The sequence below is a fragment of the Ranitomeya imitator genome, chromosome 1 (assembly GCF_032444005.1).
Source record: "Ranitomeya imitator isolate aRanImi1 chromosome 1, aRanImi1.pri, whole genome shotgun sequence".
Lineage (NCBI taxonomy): Eukaryota > Metazoa > Chordata > Amphibia > Anura > Dendrobatidae > Ranitomeya > Ranitomeya imitator.
Window position 1 is genome coordinate 224,163,410 of NC_091282.1, and position 25,650 is coordinate 224,189,059.

Sequence of the window (25,650 nt, forward strand, 5' to 3'; positions counted from 1 at the left end):
CAAATAACATTAATAATGAAACATCAGTTCACTACGTTTGTTGAGACCTGCAGGAAACCGGGTGTTGAGGTAATAGATCCAAAAAGCCTCACGAGTGTGAAGCAATCGTCTCATGTCTCCACCCCGTGTTGGTTTGTTAACCCGTTCAATTCCCTGTACTCGAAAGAATTGAGTGCTGCGAGCATGGACTGAAATAAAGTGCTTCGAAGCCGCAGAAATAGTGCGAGTTGAATTGCCAGTGTGACCAATGTCATACAAATGTTCACCTACCCGAACTTTTAATCTGCGTGACGTGCATCCCACATATGATAACTGGCACATGGTACAATCGATTTTATAAATAACAAAATCGGTGTTGCAATTAATATATTGTTTGATATTAAAACTTTGAGAATTATCGCTACTATGAAACATTTTCGTGATATTCGCATGTGCACATGTCCTACATTTATTAGAGCCACATTTAAAGAAACCATTATAGTCAAGCCATGTCCTACTCCTCTGACTCTTAGTACAAAACAGACTTGGCGAAATTCTATTACCTATAGAGGGGGCTTTCCTAGCCACAACATTAACGCCAGTTTGTAAAATTCTAGCCAAACTTTCATCTTCTTCTAAGATAGGGAGAAATTTATTAATAATGCCCTTGATCTGATGGAACTGAGGGCTAAATTGAAAGCAAACATAAGGTTTGCCGGCGTCATGGGGAGCTGACGGCATATTTGGCTTGCGAACAATAAGATCCTCCCGTTTCTTATGACTAACAATTTCTTGCGCCCTATTCAAAGTCCAATCTGGGTAGCGGCGACGTTTAAGTTTGCCCGATACCAGATTCAATTCTCTCTTTAAATCGCAGTTATTACTGCAATTGCGTTTGACTCTGACATATTCTCCTACCGGAACAGAACGAATTGTATGCCTGGGGTGGCCACTGCTAGCGTGCAAAATAGTGTTCCCACTAAGTGACTTGTGATGTGTATTTGTTGAAATTAAACAATTGGCAACACCACTCAAACTAAGATCCAAAAAATGAACATGGCTAGAATCCCGTCTATAAGTGAAGCGTATATTATATAAATTAGAATTAAGATAATTCACAAATTCCGGTATGGCAGATACATCGGCACCCCAAATAATGAGCAAATCATCGATGTATCTGCCATACCAGACTAGACAAGACAAAAATGGATTGGAGACAGAAAAAATAAACTCATACTCCCAAAATGCCATGACAAGGTTAGCCAGGGAAGGTGAAAATTTAGCACCCATGGCCACACCAGATTTCTGTAAAAAAAATTGACCATTGAAAGAAAAAAAATTGTGTCATGAGAAAAAATGTGGCCTGTAAAATAAAGTTTTTTAAATCACTTGAATAATCACTAAATCCATCTAAATGAAATTGAAGAGCACGCATTGCCAAATCATGTGGAATACACGTATATAACGAAATTACATCACAAAATAGCCAAGAGTAACTGGAAAGCCACAATTTGTCCGAAAAAACATTGAGCACCTCCTTGGAGTCTTTAATGTATCCAGGAATTTTGCATACAAGAGGATGAAGTACTGAATCAACCCATTCCCCCAAATGCTCATTGGCTGAGCCAATGCCGGAGACTATTGGCCTCATAGGTGGAATGGCATCAGTCTTGTGGACTTTGGGAAGTCCATGTAAAATCGGACATACCGGATCTGTAACAATCAAATAATCCATTTGTTTTTTTGAAAGCACACCAAGACTAAAACCTTCCCTGATGATAATGTCTAATTCTTCCTTGGCAAACAGCTCGAGCTCAGTGAGGTTTGATGTAGATCATTTGTGAACAGCAGTTTTCAGCTCTTTCCACAGGTTATCGATTGGATTGAGGTCTGGACTTTGACTTGGCCATTCTAACACCTGGATACGTTTATTTGTGAATTATTCCATTGTAGATTTTGCTTTATGTTTGGGATCATTGTCTTGTTGGAAAACAAATCACCGTCCCAATTCTCAGGTCTTTTGCAGACCCCAACAGGTTTTCTTCAAGAATGGTCCTGTATTTGGCTCCATCCATCTTCCCATCAATTTTAACCATCTTCCCTGTCCCTTTCTGAAGAAAAGAAGGTCCAAACCATGATGCTGCCACCACCATGTTTGACAGTGGGTGATGAGCTGTGTTGTCTTTACGCCAAACATATCGTTTGGCATTGTTGCCAAAAAGTTCGATTTTGGTTTCATCTGACCAGAGCACCTTCTTCCACATGTTTGGTGTGTCTCCCAGGTGGCTTGTTGCAAACTTTAAATCACACTTTTTATGGATATCTTTGAGAAATGGCTTTCTTCCTGCCACTCTTCCATAAAGGCCAGATTTGTGCAGTGTACGACTGATTGTTGTCCTATGGACAGACTGTCCCACCTCAGTTGTAGATCTCTGCAGTTCATCCAGAGTGATCATGGGCCTCTTGGCTGCATCTCTGATCAGTCTTCTCCTTGTTTGAGATGAAAGTTAAGAGGAACGGCCGGGTCTTGGTAGATTTGCAGTGGTATGATACTCCTTCCATTTCAATATGACCGCTTGCACAGTGCTCCTTGGGATGTTTAAAGTTTTGGAAATCATTTTGTATCCAAATCCGGCTTTAAACTTCTCCACAACAGTATCATGGACCTGCCTGTTGTGTTCCTTGGTCTTCATGATGCTCTTTGTGCTTCAAACAGAACCCTGAGACTACCAAAGAGCAGGTGCATTTATACGGAGACTTGATTACACACAGGTGGATTATATTTATCATCATTAGGCATTTAGGACAACATTGGATCATTCAGAGATCCACAATGAACTTCTGGAGTGAGTTTGCTGCACTGAAAGTAAAGGGGCTGAATAATATTGCACGCCCCACTTTTCAGTTTTTGAATTTCCACAAAAATTTAAAATAACCAATACATTTCGTTCAACTTCACAATTGTGTTCCACTTGTTGTTGATTCTTCACCAAAAATTTACGCTTGGTATCTTTATGTTTGAAGCATGATATGTGGGAAAAGGTTGAAAAGTTCCAGGGGCCGAATACTTTCGCAAGGCACTATACTTCTTGCTTGCTGCTTGCAGTAGCAGTGATATTTTCTATTTGCATTTCCCTGTTGAGGCTTGGAGCAGTAGCAGTCAGCTATCGTCCTTTCTGGAGTTTTGAAGACGTTGGTGTTTCTCTCTGAGTCTTCTCAAGCTAAGTGTTCCCTTGTTTCTCTTGTCTATCTCAGTTCTCTTTAGAAGTAGTGAGGCTTGACTAGTGCTCATCCTGTCCTCCTCGGTGCAGAGCTTATTGCCAGGGTCAGGCATGGATTAGGTATCCTGCTCGGTGATAGGTGTGGAACCTATGTAGGGACGATAGGACAGACAGGGTGATGGCAGATCTGTCTAAGGGTCTCCACTTCCCCCTTCCTTAGTGTTTGGTTTCCCTTACCCTTATCCATTTGTGTTGCACTTAGTCTGTCCTTCACTTGGTAGTGACAGGTATCAGTTACCATGTGCTCGTTAGCACTTTCTCCAGAGCTAATGAAAAAATGATTGAAATAATATAAGCAGGCTATTTGGTGGCAGGCTTGAAATTCAGTGGATAATGGGGTTTTTCGGTTATTAAAGAAGCACTCCCAAGCATTTTTTCTATTCCATAGACATGTCTAAATCTGTGTGTAACGTAGTGCAATTGCAAAAGAAAACAACTCACTAATCAACCCTGGTTTCTTTCCACCATCCCGGTCCCCTTCTTACTCATGTGACTGACATTCCAACTCGCTGGATCACACAGGGGTTTAAGTGTGACCCAGAAGTCACTTTTCCAATGTACAGTAAGTCTATGAAGCATCATAATAAGGCTCCATAGGTTTACATAGTAAAAGTGACCACTGGGTCACACAAACCCCAGTGTGATCCAGTCAGTTACATGAGTAAGAAGAAGAGCGGCGCTGGGAATGCAGGGAAAACGCAAACGGTGATCGGTTTATTTTTTTTGCACTTAAAATACATTATATACACATTTAGGTGGGTTTAAGGAACAACACATTCTTGGAGTGATTTAAGTAATTTAAATGAATTTGCAATGGAAGGAATGACTTTGCAATTTTTTGTATTTCATCTGATCACTCTTCACAGCAATCTTGAGTTAATTCACATTGACACTACAAAAACTGAAGTAGCAAAGTTTGTAAAAAAACAAATTTGTTTTAGACACAAAACTTTTAGCCATGACTGTGTATTCAGATACAATTAGGTCCACAAATATTTAAACAGTGACACAAATATTGACATTTTAACTGTTTACCAAAACATATTCAAGATACAGTTATATAATCATTAGGGCTTACGGTGCAGACTCTCAGCTTTAATTTGAGGATATTCACTTCCTAGTTGTTATAAGGGTTTAAGCTCTTTAATATGTAGCTGCCTCTTTTAAAGGGACCAAAGGTAATTGGACAATTTTTTCAAAAATTAATTAATGGGCTGCATGAACTATTCTCTTATTAAGCCATCATCAAATAAGCAGGTAAAAGGTCTGGAACTGATTCCAGATGTGTCCTGTGAACCCACAACATGCAGTCAAAGGAGAAGGAGCTCTCAATGAAAGATAAATAGACCATCATTATGCTGAAAAAAAGAAGACATCTATAAAATAGTTAGCAGAAATGTTAGGAGTGGCCAAATCGACAGTTTGGTATATTCTGAAAAAAGAGTGTACTGGTGAGCTTAGGAACTCAAAAAAGCCTGGACATCTACAGAAGACAACAATAGTAGACGATCGCAGAATCCTTTCCATGCTGAAGAAAAACCATTTTATAACATCCACCAAAGTAAGGAGCACTCTCCATGAAGTAGGTGTTTCAGCATCTAAGTCTACTATAAAGAGAAGACTGCATGAGAGCAAATACAGAGGGTTCACTACAAGGTGCAAACCATTAATCAACCTCAAAATTAGAAAGGATAGATTAAATTTTGCCAAAAACATCTAAAGAAGCCAGCCCAGTTCTGCAAAAAGCATTGTTTTGACAGATGAAACTGAGATCAACCTGTGCCAGAATGATGGGAAGAAAAAAGTATAGAGAAGCTTTGAACGGCTCATGATTGAAAATGCACCACATCCTCAGTAAAACATAGCGGAGGCATTGTGATGGCATGGGCATGCATGACGTCCAATAGCACTTGGTCACTAGTGGTTATTGATGATGCGACTGAAAACAGAAGCAGCAGGATGAATTCTGAAATGTACAGGGCCATACTCTCTGCTTCATCCAAATGCTGCAAGGTTGATTGGATGGTTCTTCACAGAACAGACAGACAATGACCCAAAACATAGTGGAAAAGCAACCCTAGGCATTTTTTTAAGGCAAAGAAGTGGAATACTCTGCAAAGGCAAAGTCAATCACCAGATCTCAACCCCATTGAGCAGCATTTCACATTATTAAGGCCATGTTCACACAGTGCGTTTTTTACTGCGGAACCGCAGCGGTTTTGCCGCTGCGGTTCCGCAGCTGTTTTCCATGCAGGGTACATAACAATGTAACCCTATGGAAAACAGTCACTGCTGTGCACATGATCCGTAATTTCGTTTAAAAAGCCGCGCTGAATAGCTGCGGCAAAAAAGAAGGAGCATGTCACTTCTTTTTCCTGAACCGCAGCGGTTCTGCACCCATAGACCTCCATTGTGAGGTCAAAATCGCAGTAAAACCCGCAGATCAAAAATATATCTGCGGGTTTTACTGCGATTTGATGTGCAGAACCGCTGCAGCAGGAAGTGCGGGGGAGCGGGCGGAAGTGCGTGGGCGGAGTGTGGCTGCCCCCCCGTGCTCCGATCCCGCCCCCCCGTGCTCCGATGCCCCCCCCGTGCTCCGATGCCCCCCCCAGTGCTCCGATGCCCCCCCGTGCCCTAATCTCCCCCCCTTATACTTACCCGGCGTCCCGGTGTCCGTCCGTCCGTCTTCTCCCTGGGCGCCGCCATCTTGCAAAATGGCGGGCGCATGCGCAGTGCGCCCGCCGAATCTGCCGGCCGGCAGATTCGCTCCAAAGTGCATTTTGATCACTGAGATATAACCTATCTCAGTGATCAAAATAAAAAAATAGTAAATGACACCCCCCCCACACTTTGTCACCCCCATTGGTAGGGACAATAAAAAAATTAAGAATTTTTTTTTTTTTTTTCACTAAGGTTAGAATAGGGGTAGTGTTAGGGTTAGGGGTAGGGTTAGGGTTAGGGGTAGGGTTAAGGGTAGGGGTAGGGTTGGGGTAGGGTTAGGGGTAGGGTTAGGGGTAGGGTTAGGGTATTTTCAGCCATTTTAGCCCTAAAAAGCTTCCTAGGAAACACACAGTCTCTGCATAGAAAACTGCATAAAAAAAAGGATAAAAAAACGCATCAAAAAACGCATCAAAAAAGGACAAAAAAAGGACCTGCGTTTTCTGCCAAGAGCTGCAGTTTTTTAAAAAAACTGTCCTGAAAAAAAAAGGATGGAAATCAGGAACGTGTGAACATAAGACAAAACATAAGGCAGAAAAACCCACAAATAGGCAACAACTAAAGTCATTTGCAGAAAAGGCCTGGTAAAGCATCATAAAGGAGGAAACCCAGTGTTTGGTGTCGTCCATGGCTTCCAGACTTCAGGCAGTCATTACCTGCAAAGGATTCTCTATCAAGTATTAAATATGAATATTTTATTTATAGTAAAGTTAATTTGTCCAATTACTTTTGAGCCCCTGAAATGAGGTGGTTTAGTCACAAAATGGTTGCAATTCCTAAACGTGTAGGAAGGGGGAGCCAGGGAGGTAGCCATGGCCGACAGCAATCCCTGTATCACTCCCTGGACCCCTTCCCGCATAGGACCACATCTGTCTGTTGCAGTACCTTGTAGCTAGCTCTCTGCGCCATCTGGACTTGCCCGGTATGGGGATGTATTCCTCACAGATGGTTCCGCAATAAAGGAGACACACTCCATCTTAACTTCAATGTTAACTCTTTTACTCAGCACAGCTTGTTAAAATACAGGCGCTTCAAGTATCACAGTTGATTTCTTCCTTTCTGTCCCTTCTCTGTCCTTTTCTTCTCTATGTTCAGCCCAAGGTCGGACCGAATCATCCGGTCCCACAGAATCTGTTTCATCCGGAATTCTTGCCTCACATGGGGGAGTCTTACACCATTTCACCCCGGTTCTTAGAACTGCTGCCCAGGCAAAGATCTGCCATATCTCGTGTGTACTACCCATGCTGACCAGACTTCTCTCTTCATGGGGACAGACTTCTATCAGCCGCATCCGCAGCGCTTCCGTGCTTCTTCCTCCTAGAGGAACCTTTAGTGTAGCTGTACTATGTGGGCCCCTTTCTTTAATGGTGTGGGGGCACAGTGACTCCTGGACAAGCAGCCCAGTGAGCTGCACGGGTGCCCAGGCCCTGACTGACTAAACCAGGAAGCTTAACTATTTTTATCCCCACTGTGCCCCTCCTATTCTAACTATATCCTACAGTGCCCTCCTCTAATGGCCAACTATTGGCACTACGCCCCTATCACTATACTGGGCCTGGGGACAATCTTTCCCTATAAACTATATGTGCATAGCAAACAATGGCATTACATAAATATACAGAGCAATATACGGAAGGTATAGCAATGCTCTTGTACACGGTGGTCATACACTATGTGTAGCAGTACCACAGTGCACGAAAACATTAATAATGTACAATATTTGCATTCTTAAAGGGGATGAGGAGAATTGGGAACAACAAAAACATTTTACATTCCCTACAAACGTATCACAGGATATTTTTGCTCAACCCCTTTAATTAAACCTGAAAGTCTCCACTTCAATTGCTTCTCTGTTGTTTCACTTTAACCGCTTTCTGACATCGGGCGTAATAGTACGCCAATGTCAGACTCCCTCCCTTTGATGTGCGCTCCGGTGGTGAGCCCACATCTTTGCCGACACATATCAGCTGTTTTGAACAAGTCACATGTGCCAGGAACAGCCGCGGGTGGAATCGTGGTGCACCCATGGCTATTAACATGTTAAATGCCGCTGTCAAACACTGACAGCGGCATTTAACCCCTTTCTGACCTTGGACGGAATAGTGCGTCCGAGGTCAGATCCCCTGCTTTGATGCGGGCTCCGTCGATGAGCCAGCAAAGTGCCAGCAATAGCGGCAGGGGGATTCGCAATTCACCCGCCGCTATTAATGAGTTAAATGCCACTGCCAAGCGCTGACAGCACCATTTAACTACCGCTTTTGGCCATTGGGCCGGAAATGAGCGCATCGCCGACCCCGTCACGTGATCGGGGGTCAGCGATGTGTCGGCATGACAACCAGAGGTCTATTGAAGACCTCTATGGTTGTTGATGCCGGCTTGCTGTGAGCGCCACACTGTGGTCGGCGCACATAGCAAGCCTGTTATGCAGCTACATAATAGGTGTAAAAAACTTGTTGCATCATTCCCAAGAAGACTCATGGCTGTACTATCTCAAAAGGATGCTTCTACTCAATACTGAGCAAAGGGTCTGAATACTTATGACCATGTGATATTTCAGTTTTTCTTTTTAAATAAATTTGCAACAATTTTTACATTTCTGTTTTTTTTCAGTCAAGATGGGGTACACAGTGTACATTAATGAGAAAAAAAATGAACTTTTTTGAATTTACCAAATGGCTGCAATGAAACAAATAGTGAAAAATTTAAAGCTGTCTGAATACTTTCCGTACCCACTGTAAATTCACTAAATACAAAGTATTTTAATTGATATAATTGCTATTTATTGAACATCTTACCTATTCCAATGACACAGACATCAGCTCGTAGAACCTTTCCACTTGTCAGCACCACCTCTTTTAGCTGAAATGCAGAACATTAAACATGTGACGCCATGGAAAATAAAAAGACAAAGACACAGCAAGATCCTGATTTATCAGATAGTTTTCCTAAAATTGTACATAAAACTGTTTCAAATATAGTTAAAAGAAAAAAAGTGGGAATAGCGTAACAGGAGGGGCGTGTTTGTGCGCGGTTGACAAACTTATCATAATTTATACCACAAAAGTGACAAAAATTATGATAGGCATATTGTCTTTTCAGAGAGGAAGAGGACTAGAACTCTAGTGCCACCTATTGGAAGTAGCAATCCTAACAGTCAATGTCGACCCTTTAACGAGCCTTGTCACATGACTTAGAAAAATAGCCAAACCAGAATCTCAATTTGCAGACACTGTGTTTCGGCTTTAAGTCTCCTCACCTCGACATGCTTATCATGTCACTCTCCACAAGGAGAAACGATACTTCTTGGATCCAGGTCAGACGACTCTCACACAGCCAAACCAGATCTTCACTTTGCACTGACGAGGGGCAGTACCCCGAAACACAGTGTCTGCAAATTGAGATTCTGGTTTGGCTATTATCCGAAGTCATGTGACAAGACTCGTTGAAGGGTCGACATTGACTTAGGATTGCTACTTCCAAAAGGTGGCACTAGAGTTCTAGTCCTCTTCCTCTCTGACGAGACAATTTGCAAAAATTATGATAGAAATAAAACTCCAGTCCCTGAGTGGAGATTTCTTACGGTGATGAACACGAGCATATGCTTGTTCAAAAATGTGGTGCATCGTACTCCAGTGCACTGTTCATCAAAACTGTCTTGGGACCCAAGAATATTTTAGTAAAACTCCTAGGGACAGTTGTGGGTACCCTCCACTGCATTGATTTCTACATAGCGAAAAAGGAGTTGCATGCATAATCTAATGTATGGTTTTGCCTCAGTTTAAGGGTATGTTCAAATGTCATGTTTTCTGCATTAATTTTTGCCTTGAAACATGTATTTTACTGTCCCAGCAAAGTGAATGAAATTTCTGAACTATCATGCGTACGCTGTTAATTTTTTCCTTGCAGATTTGAAGCAGTATTACATCTGCAGAATGTCAATTCTTTCAGTGATTTTTGCAGCGTTATTCAATCATTCTAATGATCAGGGGGAAATGCATGCAAAAACGTGGCAAAAATGCACATTTTTCATTGCTGCCAAAAGACATGTTTTTGATGCAGAAATGTCTACAGCGAATAATTAATATGTGCATATGTCCTAATGCTTGTGTAAAACAAAGTATAAAATCTAGCTAGGTGCGGTGGAGACCTCAGAAAGAATGGCCAACTCCTTTGCAGGCTGCAAAAAGAAACCTTTTATTTAGGGAGCAAAGACAGACAGGAAGGAAGGGAAAGAAAAAAGGGGAAGGAAAGAAGGAAAGGAAAGAGGAGAAGGAAAGAAAAGGAAAGAAAAGGGGAAGGAAGGAAAGGAAAGAAGAGAAAAGGAAGAGGGGAAGTACGGACAGAGGGGAAGAAAGGATTTGGAAGGGCGGATAAGCAGTGCTAGTTATCAAGGCTACATGGCGCAGATTCTCCACAGTATGTACCAAACCTCTTCAATAAATACTGGAAGAATGGGATCAGCACTGAACCTTTTTCAAGCAGCGCTATAGTGCATAGGCCACATGCAATATATATATAAGGGTAACAATAAAGTGTATAATTACAGATCAATTACATAATTAGGGAACAATTAGTATATAATAATCACACATAATGATATACATATAAATGTGTTTATTATATGATAAATAGATAGATACCTTTCCTTCTTGTTCCCTTAATTCAGATACTTCTGTCTGCATGTAAAACTTCACTCTGTTGTTTTCAAACATCTTGTATAGAAAAAATACATAACATTTTTTTATATGTTAACAATTTCTACATTCATGTAACATTAAAACCATTCATCAACAAAACAGCCCATCTGTGGGACTAGACAGAGCAAGCCTCTGCCCCATCATGCACATCCAAGACCCTTGGGCACACATAATATATTCACCATCTCACAGGTTGTCCTTCCATGAACAACTTTTAGTAGGCATTAATGCTGTAAACTGGGAACATCCAACAAACTTTGATGTTTTGTACATGATTTTATCCAGCTTTCTAGTCATCACAATTTGGCAGATGCTAATGCTGCTCAGATCCTTACACTTTGACATTTTTCCATCTTTCAACAAATGTGCTTCAAGAACCGACTGTTCACTTGCCCCTAATTTACTTCACCCCTTGGCAAATGCCATTGTCGCAAAAATTAATAAATTTATTCATTCATTCATAGTGTATAATTATATAGTGTATAGTGTAATTGTATAGTGTTTAGAAACTAATCCGCAGCATTGCACGCTTGGCGGTTCCAAGCGCTGTGGATTAGACTGGGGTGGAAAGAGATGATTTGCATAGCTCCGCCTACTGCAAAGGATTCTGGGTAAACCTGCTATTCTTTGTATTATGCTGCTTGCAAGTACTTTCCGTTTTAGGAAAGCATCCACTATGTATTTCCTTTAAGTAGAGGGCTTTTCGGTCTCTTTCGTCCCGCTACATTTAGCCCAACTTGGGTCTCTCCCTAAGGTGGCTAGCATGTATGTTTCATTCATTCATACACTCATTCATCTGCCAGTGATTTAACATTACGATTGATGAGTATAAGTGTTAAGTTGAGTAACTAAAGCATTAAAGTGGCTGTCCAGGGTAATGATAACTACGACATATCCTTGGGATGGCCAACGCCCATGGTCAGTTATCAGTTTGGCAGCGGCCGGGTGTAATCAGTCAATGGAGCTCTGCGGCACAGCACCATTCACTGTATAGTGGCCACTGCTGAGAATTGCCGCTCAACTTCTATTCTCAGTAAAAATATCTGATAGTTGGGCCAGTATTAAAATATACAATATCTCATAACTCATTCATGAATTTTCCTATTAAAAAAATGGAGAACTCTGTTTTCTAAGATAAACAACAATTATTTTTATTACATATAATGACATTTAAAAATATAAGGGTTATGAGGTAGTACATGATAAGACAACACGTCGTACAACCATATAATAAACGTTGTGGTGTTTTAAATAGTTTTTTATATTTTCATAAATAAAGTTTTATTAAATCACAGATAATTAATTGTTTATTTAAAGCTGTATCTAATGCCCAGAGCATGTGTAACAATATGCATAGATAAAATAGAAAAAATTTGACATAGAAGAAAAACAAATAATCTGCAAATATATTTATTATAAGAGTTCAGAGTTCTCCTATTGAACTTTTTAAACAATACCTATATAGAAAACTAGGAGTATGAAGCCTTATATAAATTCAATAAACTTTATTGAGTGAGCACAAGTAACAAAATGGATGAAAAGGAAATGCTAAACCGGAAGTACATCTCACCAGCGTTATTACTGTGCAAGCGGAATAAATATCATATGTATATTAAATTTAAGAATATATCCAAAAAACAAGTTCATTCAAGATACCTTCCATACACAGTGGACATATGGTCAATCCCATTTATACAGTTATATGAAAAAGTTTGGGCACCCCTATTAATCTTAAGCTGAATGTTTTATAAAAATTGTTTTTTTTTGCAACAGCTATTTCAGTTTCATATATCTAATAACTGTTGGACACAGTAATGTTTCTGCCTTGAAATGAGGTTTATTGTACTAACAGAAAATTTGCAATCTGCATTCAAACAAAATTTGACAGGTGCATAAGTATGGGCACCCCACCAGAAAAGTGACATTAATATTTAGTAGATCCTCCTTTTGCAAAAATAACAGCCTCTAGTCACTTCCTGTAGCTTTTAATGAGTTCCTGGATACTATATGAAGGTATTTTTGACCATTCCTCTTTACAAAACAATTCCAGTTCAGTTCAGTTAAGTTTGATGGTCACCGAGCATGGACAGCCCTCTTCAAATGATCCCACAGATGTTCAATGATATTCAGGTCTGGGGACTGGGATGGCCATTCCAGAACAGTGTAATTGTTCATCTGCATGAATGCCTGAGTAGATTTGGAGCGGTGTTTTGGATCATTGTCTTGCTGAAAGATCCATCCCCTGCGTAACTTCAACTTTGTCACTGATTCATGAACATTATTGTCAAGAATCTGCTGATACTGAGAGGAATCCATGCGTCCCTCAACTTTAACAAGATTCCCGATGCCGGCATTGGCCACACAGCCCCAAAGCATGATGAAACCTCCACCAAATTTTACTGGGGGTAGCAAGTGTTTTTCTTGGAATGCTGTGTTTTTTGGCCGCCATGCATAACGCCTTTTTGTATGACCAAACAACTCAATCTTGGTTTCATCAGTCCACAGGACCTTCTTCCAAAAAGAAATTGGCTTCTCCAAATGTGCTTTTGCATACCTCAGCCGACTCTGTTTGTGGCATGCTTGCAGAAACAGCTTCTTTCGCATCACTCTCCCATATAGCTTCTCCTTGTGCAAAGTGCGTTGTATAGTTGACCGATGCACAGTGACACCTTCTGCAGCAAGTTGATGCTGCAGCTCTCTGGAGGTGGTCTGAGGATTGTCCTTGACTGATCTCACCATTCTTCTTCTCTGCCTTTCTGATGTTTTTCTTGACCTGCCACTTCTGGCCTTAACAAGAACTGTACCTGTGTTCTTCCATTTCTTTACTATGTTCCTCAAATTGCATTGGATGACCTTCGTTAGATTTGAACCCAGGGAAACAGCGCTAACCACTGAATCACCATGCTGGACACAACATACTATGAAATTCTCAAAATAAAAGGTTACATTTATTAAACTATAACCAGTTACTAATAAATACTAGCAAAATTATGGAGAGAAAAATGGCAAGTGATGTGCTATGATTATGATAGTTATTACCGCACTGTTTGTGGTATGATCAGCCTGCTTTTTACCACCAGTAAAATAATTCTGACCCTGATGCCAGGTATCGGTAGCTCATCAACTTAATGCACATTTGTATATGACATAATCAACCTACTACTGAACATTATAGGAAAGCATCTCCAGAATCACTTTGCTGGTTCAGAGCGGTGATGGCCTTACATAGGAAGCCCCTCCTGGCATCTATGTCCTTTAGATGTCATGATGTAAAGGTTAAATGGTCAAGAATCAACTTAATTGGTTTCCAATCAAAGCGTGCGATGCCTGGGCATTTGGATCTTGTAACACACAGCACTGCAATCTTCTGGTGCACCGCTGTTAAAAGGCTTACTCTTAAAGGCTGCCCAAAAATATGGCACAGCAGTCAATTAGGGCTTAAAGTAATCTGAGCCACTTGCCATTTATTAATATGGGGTGTTTTTGCAAAGGAACTATTACATGAGGTGCTTGGCTTTCAGTGCCCCCTATAACTTAATCGACTCTTGGGCCACAAAGCAAATTTTAAAAGGGCCCCCATTGTTACCTGTGTTTTTTTATAATATGAGGGTCCATTTGGCCTCCTTAGGCACTGTGGCCTGGGTTACACATCTTCTCCTGCACCCTCTCTACCTACAACTATAGAAATTCTTATATTCAAACTTATTTTGGTTACATGGTTTTTATAATTTTCGATTCTAACAAAAATATAAAAGCCTTTTGTTTCCGGTAGCTCTTAATTAATGATTTAACTAACTAATCACTCTCCCAGGTAGAAGCCTGACATCACTGCTCTTTTCTGTTCCTTCCTTACCCTACAATTTTTTGGCTTCCTGTTTGTTTCTTTTCTCCTCTGAACGACATGACACAGCTCCTGTCACATTCAGTTCTGCCATTACCATAATCACACAAATGGAGAGGTCACCGCTACCATTATAAGGCTGTCATCACACTAGCAGTATTTGGTCAGTATTTTACCTCAGTATTTGTAAGCCAAAACCAGGAGTGGAACAACTAGAGGAAAAGTATAATAGAAACATATGCACCACTTCTGCATTTATCACCCACTCCTGGTTTTGGCTTACAAATACTGATGTAAAATACTGACCAAATACTGATAGTGTGACGGCAGCATAAAGGCTACAATGTGAACCATGATAGTTTGTGATATCGTGGTTCACATTCAAGTGAAAAGCATTGTGGTCTTTGTGATTACTTTTCTTCTGTTACACAATGATTAACGAGGTTTCCAAGAATTACGTTTTTATGCCATAAGCTTTGAATGTTTGGGCCAACTAGAAGAAGAAGTGTGTATGTAAAATGAGGATCACCAATTCTAAAAACAATATTTTTTAGTATTAAAGAAGATAAACACAGTAACAAAATCTAAAACCAATTAAAAAGCCTTGCGGCTAGAATGCATCAACAGAAAGCCAACATAAGGACTAACTATCCTCCTCCATTGCGTTTGCTGGGGATAAAATTAACAAAAGAATAAATAAAAAAATAGGTGAGACAACCTGCACTGGGATGGGTGAAGTCAAATAAATAGAAACATAATGCATTTGCTGAAGTTCAAAAAATAATTCTCACACAGGCTAAGTGTGAACATGCATCTGTCCAGTTGATCAAAATTGTGAAAGCAGCACACAGATAATGGCAAGAGACAATATGACCCTATATACTGTATATATATATATATATATATATATATATATATACAGTATATAGGGTCATATTGTATATATATATATAAACCTTTAGGTTTTAGTACCCTTTAGTACCCTCACCCATTGAAATGAGAAATAAATATGTTAATGACTGTAAGCGGTTAATTAGCTCCCAATTGCATCTGACCACGCTGGGGCAGTATCTGAAGGAACGAAAGATACCAAGGGGACTTCGATCTAATATAAGGCCTAATCTATTTAGTGGGAACACTACTTTTTGCAATAGATTTATGATGATCTCTAACAAATATGCCTTTGATGTCATGTTATTAAATGTTGAATTTTTACAAACTGAAGTTAAGAAGTTACAGACTAGTGTGGCAGATACCAAGAAAAAACTACAGGAAATAATGAATAAAGATGACTGGACTACATTCTATGATAAAGTGGAGAAAGATATGAGTAAACTTCGTGGAGAGTTAGAAGAAACAAAAAGGAAAAAATGGATTAGAGATACAGGAGACTATGAGACTGGATATATATATATACGTGGCAATCTGATAACCCTAAAACTACCTGGAAGAAAAAAGGTCATAGGAATGTGAATGGTTGTTATATATCTGATTTACATGACACAAATTATGACTCTGTTCCTTTTAGATTCAACCAAAACTCCAGCAGAAGGAAAAGGAGAGGGGGTAGGCGCCAGCACCGGCGACAAAAAGAAAATAGAAAAAGGCAAGACGCAGAGAACACCGAATCTACGGAAGAGAGAACAGAATTAGTGGTAAACATCTCTCATAAAGTACTTACTGGGGCACAAGTATCTGTATTGAGCAAGGGGTTGAACTTTAGTCCATGTACACATACCAATTGGTTCCAGCTACAAATAGATTTAGAACGATTCCTTAGACAAATTAAATTGAGAGAATGGTTCGAGGGAAAGAAGGATACATTAAGTGAGAAAACTAGTGAGTTTGATTTAAAAATGGTCGATTTAAAAAATAAAAGCCGATTCATCCCTCCAATAAGCTCAGCAGCTATTAAGGCATTTGAAGAAGCTGTAAAAACAGATATAGAGTTACTTAAAGATAAGGGTACTGAAGAGTTCAGACGTCCTAACATCACCAGGGAAGAAATTGAAGCATTGCAGGAGCTCGTCCATGACGACGACATTATTATTAAACCCGCTGATAAAGGGGGTGCGGTCGTCGTCATGGACAGGCAAGCCTACATTAGAGAAGTCATGAGACAGTTGAGCGATGTACATCTATATGATAAATTGGAGAGGGACCCTAAACTCAGTATACAGGAGGAAATAAAAAAATGGCTAGATGGAGCATTACATGCATGTATTATAGACCAAGAACTATACAACTACCTATGGGAAGACAACCCACGCACCCCAGTGCTATACATTACACCAAAAATACACAAAACTTTGGTCGACCCTCCTGGGCGACCCATAGTTTCAGGGGTTGGATCTGTCTTTAATAAAATGGGTATATTTTTGGATAAAATACTGAACCCTATAGCAAAAAAATGTAAATCATACATAAAAGACACGACAGACTTCCTCAATAAAATAGAATCCATACAGCTGAGTAATAGAGTGTTACTTGCATCATTTGATGTGGTATCACTCTATACCTCCATAAATCATGAGAGAGGCCTTAAAGCCATTGATAAAATGTTGGATGTTGGGCAATATACACCTGAAGGGAAGATTTTCTTACTGGGGATGTTGGAGATAATACTGAGACGCAATTATTTTATGTTTGGAGACGCGTTTTACACGCAAAAACAGGAAACGGCTATGGGGGCCAATATGGCCCCCTCATACGCTAACCTGGTTATGGAAACCCTGGAGGAGGGCCTTATCTATGTGTCCCACCACTTCCGGCATGTGCTGGAGTGGTGGAGATACATAGATGATGTCTTCCTCCTGTGGACAGGTACCGAGGAAGAGTTGGATGAATTTCACGCTTATCTCAACACTGTTGACCATACAATTAAATTCACGGTAGTAAAATCTTGGACTGAAATCCAATTCCTAGATGTATTGGTTGAGCAAAAAAATGACCAACTTATTACAACACTATATGTGAAAAACACAGATAGGAACAACTTGCTCCTATATGATAGTCAACACCCTTGCTCAATGAAAAGATCAATCCCAGTTAGCCAACTACTCAGAGTTAGGCGTATAGTGAAGGAAGAGGACATAGCTGATAAAACAATAGATCAGTTAATTAAGAAATTCTTGAATAGAGGCTACCCCAAGAGATTACTATAACAAACAAAAAATAGGGTTATGGAAAAAGAGAAATTGCAGTTAATACGTGGAGAACCATGTGGTAGACGTAAAAACACCCAGAATAGAGTTCCCTTTGTGTCTACCTATACTGAGGAAAGCAGGGAAGTAGCTAAGATTATAAATAAACACTGGACTATGCTAGGGAGATGCTTGCCAAAAATACCTGAATTCAAAATGCCACCATTATACTCATATAAGAGGAATAAGAATATCAAAGATATGGTCATACAATCGGATATCGGTCCCAAAAGAAAAGATACACAGAGATACCTTACAGGGAGTAAAAGAAAAGGATGTTTCCCTTGTTTGAACTGTGTTAATTGCATATATATGCTTAAGGGACCGACATTTGTACATCCGAAAACGGGAAAGATTTATAATATCAATCAATTCCTCACATGTAGGTCAGACTACGTTATATATGTGCTCATATGTCCATGTAACCTCTGGTACGTTGGTGAAACAACATGCGAGTTTAAAACAAGAATGAACCAGCACAGATTCAGTATAAAAAAGAACAGATTGGATCTTCCTGTCGCAAAACATTTTGCTGACTGCAAACATACAGAAAAGGACCTTAGATGTAAAATCATAGATGCTGTTCCGATACAGAGAAGAGGTGGTGATAGAGAGCTGATATTAAAGAAAAAGGAACTTATGTGGATTTATGAACTTAAAACCTTGAGGCCGGGAGGACTTAACGCCGACTTTAAAATGCATACAATCATCTAGTAATGTGTATGAACTCCGCTGTATATTATATAGAGTCCCTATGAGTCAGTAATGTGACTTTTTGTTTTTAATTTTAGAGAATATTGTGAAATTCACGTAACTGTATTTTTCTAATTTTAGATTTCGTCTGATGCCTCTAGTGTAGCGGAAGACCAGTGGAGAAATGCTTGCGGGCATGGAGGACATATAGTTATATATTTGGATTGGAATATTATTGTTTTTTTGTCCCATACTGTGTTGGACCATGGATCAATAAATAAAGCAGTTAAAATACTATATAGCAGTAGTCTATTACCTCTAACTTCGGTATAGTGTGTATGCCGGGACGTCAACGCTATCGCTGATACAGTCTAAGCCTGGGGTGGGCTGACCTGAGAGGGTTGACCTGATGCTAGGCATGTGATTGTATGACCTACGGACATCAGCCAATATATGGTTGAGCCCGTAGTGTCAGGGCGAGGTTTAGCGTCAGAATGTCCATAGGGCACGAACTAATAAAAGCATTGTTATGCGTGGTGAAGTTTGTGAGGACCACAGCCTCATACTTAATATGGTCCCGCAGTAGTTGGAACTTTCGCCGGCAAGTGAAGGGTGATGTTAGTGCTGAGTAGCGCTGTATGCGCAGGCGCTGTTATCCGACTGAGGAATTGACCTCCCTGTATGAGATGCCACTACCAATATGGCGATACATAGCGCTACTGCGCAGGCGCCGTCGGCGCTGATTGGTCCGCGGTCTAACACAGAGCTGTAACGTAGCGGACATGCGCAGTTGCGCATAGAGAACGCCGAGATGTGTGTAGATGTCCTCCATTGCCGGTAAGCAGCTCCACAAGTAAAGCAATATATAGTTTACACAGCAACACTTGCACAGAAGGTATGCACTGTAGCACTTTATGATACCAATTGGTATTTTTATAAGAAATGTAAAAGCACATGTACTGTCCATTAATGGATAATTAAGGCTGGTTATGGTTTGGAATGTATTTATACGCACACAAATGGTTCACTCACTGCTTGAGAAAGGCTCAGTCAGAGCCGAAACGTTGTGATTAAGACATGTGGGTCTGAATAAACTGCACAAGATATTCAAGACTATGGAGTGCTGCCTATTTTCTGTTTGAATCTATGGACTGAGGATAGCCGGTGGACGGGCTCCCCAAAGGCTTTGCACCCGCAGATAAGTTTAAAGCTGTGCTGTTCCCTTTTTTACCTCTGTTTGAATCTATAAACCTTTAGGGAAATGCAAAAGACAAAATATGCCTGAAATATGGGAAATAAATGAATCAATAACAACTATGAGAGTAAAGTATTCCCAGACAAAAGCAAGGTTGGAATTGATAACCTGATGGTGGATATGTTACAAAACCCAGCTTCAGCATAGTGCGTGGAGGAAAGGATACCACGCGTATCACCACGAAGCATGACTTCCTCAGGGGAAATTGATGCTAGAATTGTTAGAGTCTATCTTATATATAATTAATAGAGTCATTACCTAATAACCAGGTATATGAATGACAAGATGATGTAGCGTCCGGAAATAACAACCACGTGTGTGTGCAGTACAACTGTGTCAATATTTATTTAAGAATAAGTGACGTACGTGCACATTTTAAACCAGATCCAGTGAATCATGAGGAAAAACTGACATAATTGCTCTTGCATGACAAAGCGAGTGGTGACAGCGCATGCATCAAGAAGTTAAAGTATTAAAGCTTCATAGTTTGTTCTGGCGCCTGTGCAATGGGTGCAGGTGTTACGGCGCATGCGCAAGAACAAGGCACTAAGGAGCTTTAAAGCAACAGTAACATAAATAATGTATTTGCGGTTGCGCACTATGGTATAAGAAAAAAACTGTCGTAGTTGCGTTGTGCAGTAGCATGAAAGGTAACAGCGCATACGTAAAGTTATTAGGATGTATAAGTCCAGATACAAATTCATTGATGGAAAATTTCATTTGGACACTAGAAAAAGTTTTTAGCAACAAAAGCATTAAAAGTAAAGGAATAACTAAACTCAAAAAGCACCAGTGCAATGAAGACATGGTAATGATTGAAAGCTCAAATGCAGTGAATGGTGATGCAGAAGCAGCTATACAACGCATGTATTGGTAAGCAAATATCAAAAAGGTGTCAAAGTCACAAGTCAGATAAATATGGCACTTTTGGACAACAAATTGAGTGCAGGATTGTCAAATGTAAAGAAGAATTTATTTCTCAAAAATGGAATAGTAACTTAGAAACATTCTGTCACAAAATGATCGCTAAAGAATATATATGAACCCAGCACATGCATAAAAAGAGAAAAAGAGGGTGTACGTGGGCCATATTTGGTGAAAGCTAAAACACTTGTGTAAGTTAGGCCTAAGCTACAAAGGGGATCATACAGTATGCAATATAGCATATACAGTAGTATATATGGCAACCCAAGAAAAACATGTGGAAAAAATAGAATGACTATGTAAAATGAAAAGGAAGAATCAATAAGGTGAAAAAAATGCTAAAAATCATGAAGAAAATGAGAGTAAAAGGTATTAGAGAACGGGGCTCAATAGACTAGAGCAGTAGCCACTGCCGAGTCTCACGTTGTATTCCTCCGTGTCTTGCAGAGCATGGCGTTAGAACCGGAATGATGAGCGTTGACATGACCCGCGAGTGACTGAGACTGCATAGGTCACTCACGGTAATGTCTCACAAGCGATGACATCAGTAACGAGACCCGATTGAGTACAACGTGGACTATGGCGGACCGGCATGGGACCTCCATGTGGACTACGGCAGACTGGTGTGGGGTTTTTTTTTAATAAAGGGGTGAAAGAAGGAAATTGTTCAGGAGTTTTATACAAATAAGGATTTTTTTTGTGTGTGTTTATTTCTTTTGACTACTAGGTTAGTAATGGGGGTGCCTGACAAATGCCTCTCCATTACTTACCTGCCATCAACTCCACAATCCCATTACCTCAATTGCCACTGCACAAGGGCAATAGGGAAGATCCAGCACTAAGCGCCAGAATTGGTGCATCTAATGGATGCGCCACGTCTGGGGTTGATGAGGGCTGGTCTTATTAGGCTGGGATGGGGCCAATATCCTTCTAAGCCTACTAATATCAACCCGCAGCTGTCTACTTTGCCTTAGCTGGTTATTAAATTAGAGGAGACCCCACGTCATTTTTGGGGGGTCCCTACATTTTTAATAATAAGCAAAGGCAAAGCAGACAGTTGGAGGCTGAAATTAATAGGCTGGTAAGGTCCATGGATATTGGCCCTTTCCCAGGATAATAAGACCAGCTCACTGCTGTCTGCTTTCCCTTGGCTGGTTATTAAAAATAGGGGGAACCCCACGCCGCTTTTTTCATTCATTCATTCATTCATTTATTTATTTATTAACAAGCACAGTAAAATACATACTCAAGGCATTGCTCCACTTGAACCTCCACCTCCAGGTTAAAGATTATTTTTTTTTTTTTTATTCTATGTTATTTTAAGTCATTTCCCTATCCATGTTTGTTTGCAGGACAATTGTCCTGCTTTTATCCCCATTTTGCTTCCTTTTTCAGCCCCCTAAAGATTAATATGACTATTTTACAGCACCAAAGTTCTGGTCCTCAGTGACTTATATGGAGTTCTAGAGCAGTAATGCATTTCAAATTTCATATATTTGGTGTTTACATTCTATAGAACTACAGAGTGCATCTTATGTGCTAGTTATGTACGGAGATGGCTCCTCTTAGTATGCACCTGTGCACACCAGTTTCTGTTTGGAAGTAACGGTCAGTCTTTTGATAATTATACATAGGCTCTCTAACTGAGCACTCCACCCATCAGCCCAAGACAGTTTTAATTACATCAGGATCCTACCTACCCATATAAATGTAGGCATCAGCCTAGGAGAGGAATCACTTTAGGATAGGTTCCTATCAAAGAAGGTTGCTGGGCATGCATGAATTGGCCAAATTATATGCTAAGTAATTTGTTTTTTACTATTTTCTATAGCAGTAATGCAATTCAAATTTCATATATTTCATGTTTACATGCTACAGAGTGCAACTTTATTTGTTAGTTATGTATGGAGGTGGCTACTCTTAGTATGCACCTGTACACATCAGTTTTCTGTGGATAGTCAGTATTTTGATATTTATATGGGGTTCGGGTCTGGGGTCAAGTTCTGGTACCCAAACCGAAATTTGGACAAAAGTTCGGCCGAACCCGACAAACCCGCATTTCCACTGGTCCTCTCATCGCTACGCATAATGTGTCAGTGTGTGTATAATGTATTATCATGTGTATATTTGCATGAAAATGTGCGCGTTTATGTGGATGGGGCAGACGCAAGACCTGCAGAAGGACCTTTCAATCACTGAACTCAGTTTCTCCCACTGCTGCTGAGCTCAGTGATTAGCTGTTGTAGTCAATTGTGCTGTATATATAATAACATCACTTCAGCCTGTCAATAAAAGAGACGGCGTGGGAGCAGAGGAAGGTTATTTTCAAACATTTGAAGCTTATGGGGTCAAAAAATGTCATTTATGGAAAACCCCTTAAATATTTTTATTATTAGTGTACCTTCATAATTGCATGGCCAACCTTTTCGCCTAAAAATTTCTTAAAGGGAATGTTCTCCAGTTCTACCACAGACACAGAATGAGCTTTTTCACAAAGATAGGCCGCGACTTCCATGCCTAATAGATAGAGATACATTTATATAAAAATCATTACATACAAGTTAATGGATATACAGGTTGACACAATTAATATACTAGATTAGAAAGGGTCTAAAAAACTTTCACTGTCACTAGATAGACTATGTTGACCGATACATTTCTATTTGCTCATATATCAGAAATTCACATTTGTAGTTAAACAAAGCATATATTAAAATATGGGTAGAAATGAAATTTAACCCCTTGCTAAATGTCACAATGCATATACCTGACAATTGTTGAATCTAAATGGGCAGCTCATTTGTTGTGCACTTGTATAAAGCAACAGCAAAATGGCAAAGGCAGAAATCATTTGTGCTGGGCAGAGGAAAATGCAGAGGACAGATGTACTAGCGGGAATCAACCTTCCCTTTCTGCACTTGCAAAGTATCTAAAGTTGATTTTTTTCACTTATGGAAAATCCATTTGCAGGTATGAGGGTTTGTTTAGTCTTTACTACTCAACACCGCAATGTACTCAGTTTGGTATCCCTAAGAAAGCTCCTGACATGTTCAGCATGTGTTAATATTATATATTTCATTTTAAAGCTTACCTAAGAAAGAAGCACCCACAATCACAGCATTCCTGCTAGTTGCCAGTTTCACCACCCTGTTTGCATCTTCAGGCGTTCTTATTGTGAATACATTATCCAGTTCTTTTCCTTTACAGGTAAGAGTCTTGGGACTGTAAAATATCAACTTGTTATAATCTTTTCACATATACTTTACATATGTCTCCCTTTCATAGCTTAAATTCAATCTGACACCAGTTGTTGCTGTCCTGTTTGAGGGCAGCATATTTAGTGGCGTAGACCCTGTTTTTTTAGCACTGAGTGATTTACCCTTGTTGGTGCAGTAGTTTTCATAAACTCACAGTTCATTAACTGCAGTGCATGCCAAAACTTGTGTCACATCAATGTAATATACCCCCTTTTGAGTTCCCAACATTCATGAGCTATGGGCTTATCTTGCCCTTCAGCCTTGATTAACATTTTTTTCCACATATATACAGCAAGTGGCAAACCTGATGCTCATGAGTAGGAGGACTGTTCAGCTCTTACTGCAGCCAATAAAAAGAGATTTTATGAACAGTACTGCACTGACAAAAATATGTGACCAGCACACTAATGAGGGTCTATGTTACTACTTTATGTGTGAGTGTCCCTCCCAGTAACACATGCCGGATTAAAGCTCCGTCCTCATAATTAGTGACGAGCGAACGTACTCTTATAACGTGTTATCCGAACATGTTCGGGTGTTATCCGAGTATCTTGGGCACGCTCGAACACGCATACTTTATCTGTCCTGTTAAGGGCAGAGCAAAGTATTGCAGTGCGCAGGCGCCGGGAAAGGTCAGAGAGGCCCGCACTGCAGTACTTTACGCTGCCCTCAACAGGACAGATAAAGTACGTCTGCGCAGGAGCCGCGACAGGAAGCAAAGAAGAGGACGACATCGTATGAAGATGAGAGGAGCTGCACCCAGATGCCCATCGGACAGCAGCGGGACCGCCCCTGAGTGAGTATAATCTAATCTTTCTTATCTTTCAGGTAACATCGGGGGCTTATCAACATCATTACAGAATGCTGTAGATAAGCCCCTGGTGGTGGTGGCCGCAGTTTATATACGAAATATGAGGTGATAGCTTCCCTTTAACTTTATCATAAATAAAATATTTAATACTTTGTGGAGAATCCTTTGCAGGCAATGACTGCCTGAAGCCATGGACGTCACAAATCGCTGGGTTTCCTCCTTTGTGTTTCTTTGAAAGACTTTTAGGCTGCGTGTCCACGATCAGGATAGCCGGCGGTATCGTCGGAGCGGCTTAGCCGCTCTGCGGTAAGCCCCGCCCCCTTCTGGAGACGCGATGATGCCGGATGTGTTCACAGCACACATCCGGCATCATCGCTCCCCACCATAGGGCCCTGTGCTATATCTTGCGGCGACGCAGCGTCGCCGCAAGATATACGGACATGCTGCGATCTGAAAAGACGCGCAGCATGTCCGGAGTCGCAGGGCCGCCACGTGCGTGTTACCACGCATAGTGGAGACGGGATTTCATTAAATCCCCTCCACTATGCTGTAACATCTGGACGCTGCGTGTCTGACGCTGCGGCTCTATGCAGCGTCAGACACGCAGCGTTTCCTGATCGTGGAAACAGACCCTTACTGTAGCTGATTTCAGTTGTTGATTGTTTGTGGGTCTTTCTGCCTTAAGTATTGTCTTAAGCATATGAAATGCATGCTCGATGGGACTTGAGATCTGGTGATTGCAGAATATTCGATTTCTTTGCTATAAAAAACTCCTGGGTTCCTTTCGCAGTATGTCTTGGGTCATTGTCCATCTGTACTGTGAGGTGCCGTCCAATCAACCTTGCTGCATTTGGTTGAATCTGAGCAGAAAGTATAGCCCTGTAAACTTCAGAATTCATTCGACTGCTTCTTTATTCAGTCACATCATCAAGAAACACTAGTGACCCAATACAGTTGGAAGCCATGCATACCCATGCCATCACACTGCCTC

At 40.5% G+C, this 25,650-nt stretch overlaps 1 protein-coding gene across 6 annotated transcripts in view; it reads right to left on the reverse strand.

Moving 5' to 3' along the window:
* The window catches only part of AIFM3 (AIF family member 3), a 185,243-nt gene that overhangs the window by 74,964 nt on the left and 84,629 nt on the right, over window positions 1-25,650 (reverse strand). For all 6 annotated transcript variants that reach the window (XM_069754117.1, XM_069754136.1, XM_069754106.1 and 3 more), the window contains 4 exons: window positions 23,683-23,813; window positions 22,993-23,108; window positions 10,619-10,690; window positions 8,774-8,837 (listed from right to left, as the gene is read on the reverse strand). In XM_069754117.1, the coding sequence (XP_069610218.1) occupies window positions 8,774-8,837; window positions 10,619-10,690; window positions 22,993-23,108; window positions 23,683-23,813 (383 nt within the window). The remainder of the gene's footprint in view (window positions 1-8,773; window positions 8,838-10,618; window positions 10,691-22,992; window positions 23,109-23,682; window positions 23,814-25,650) is intronic.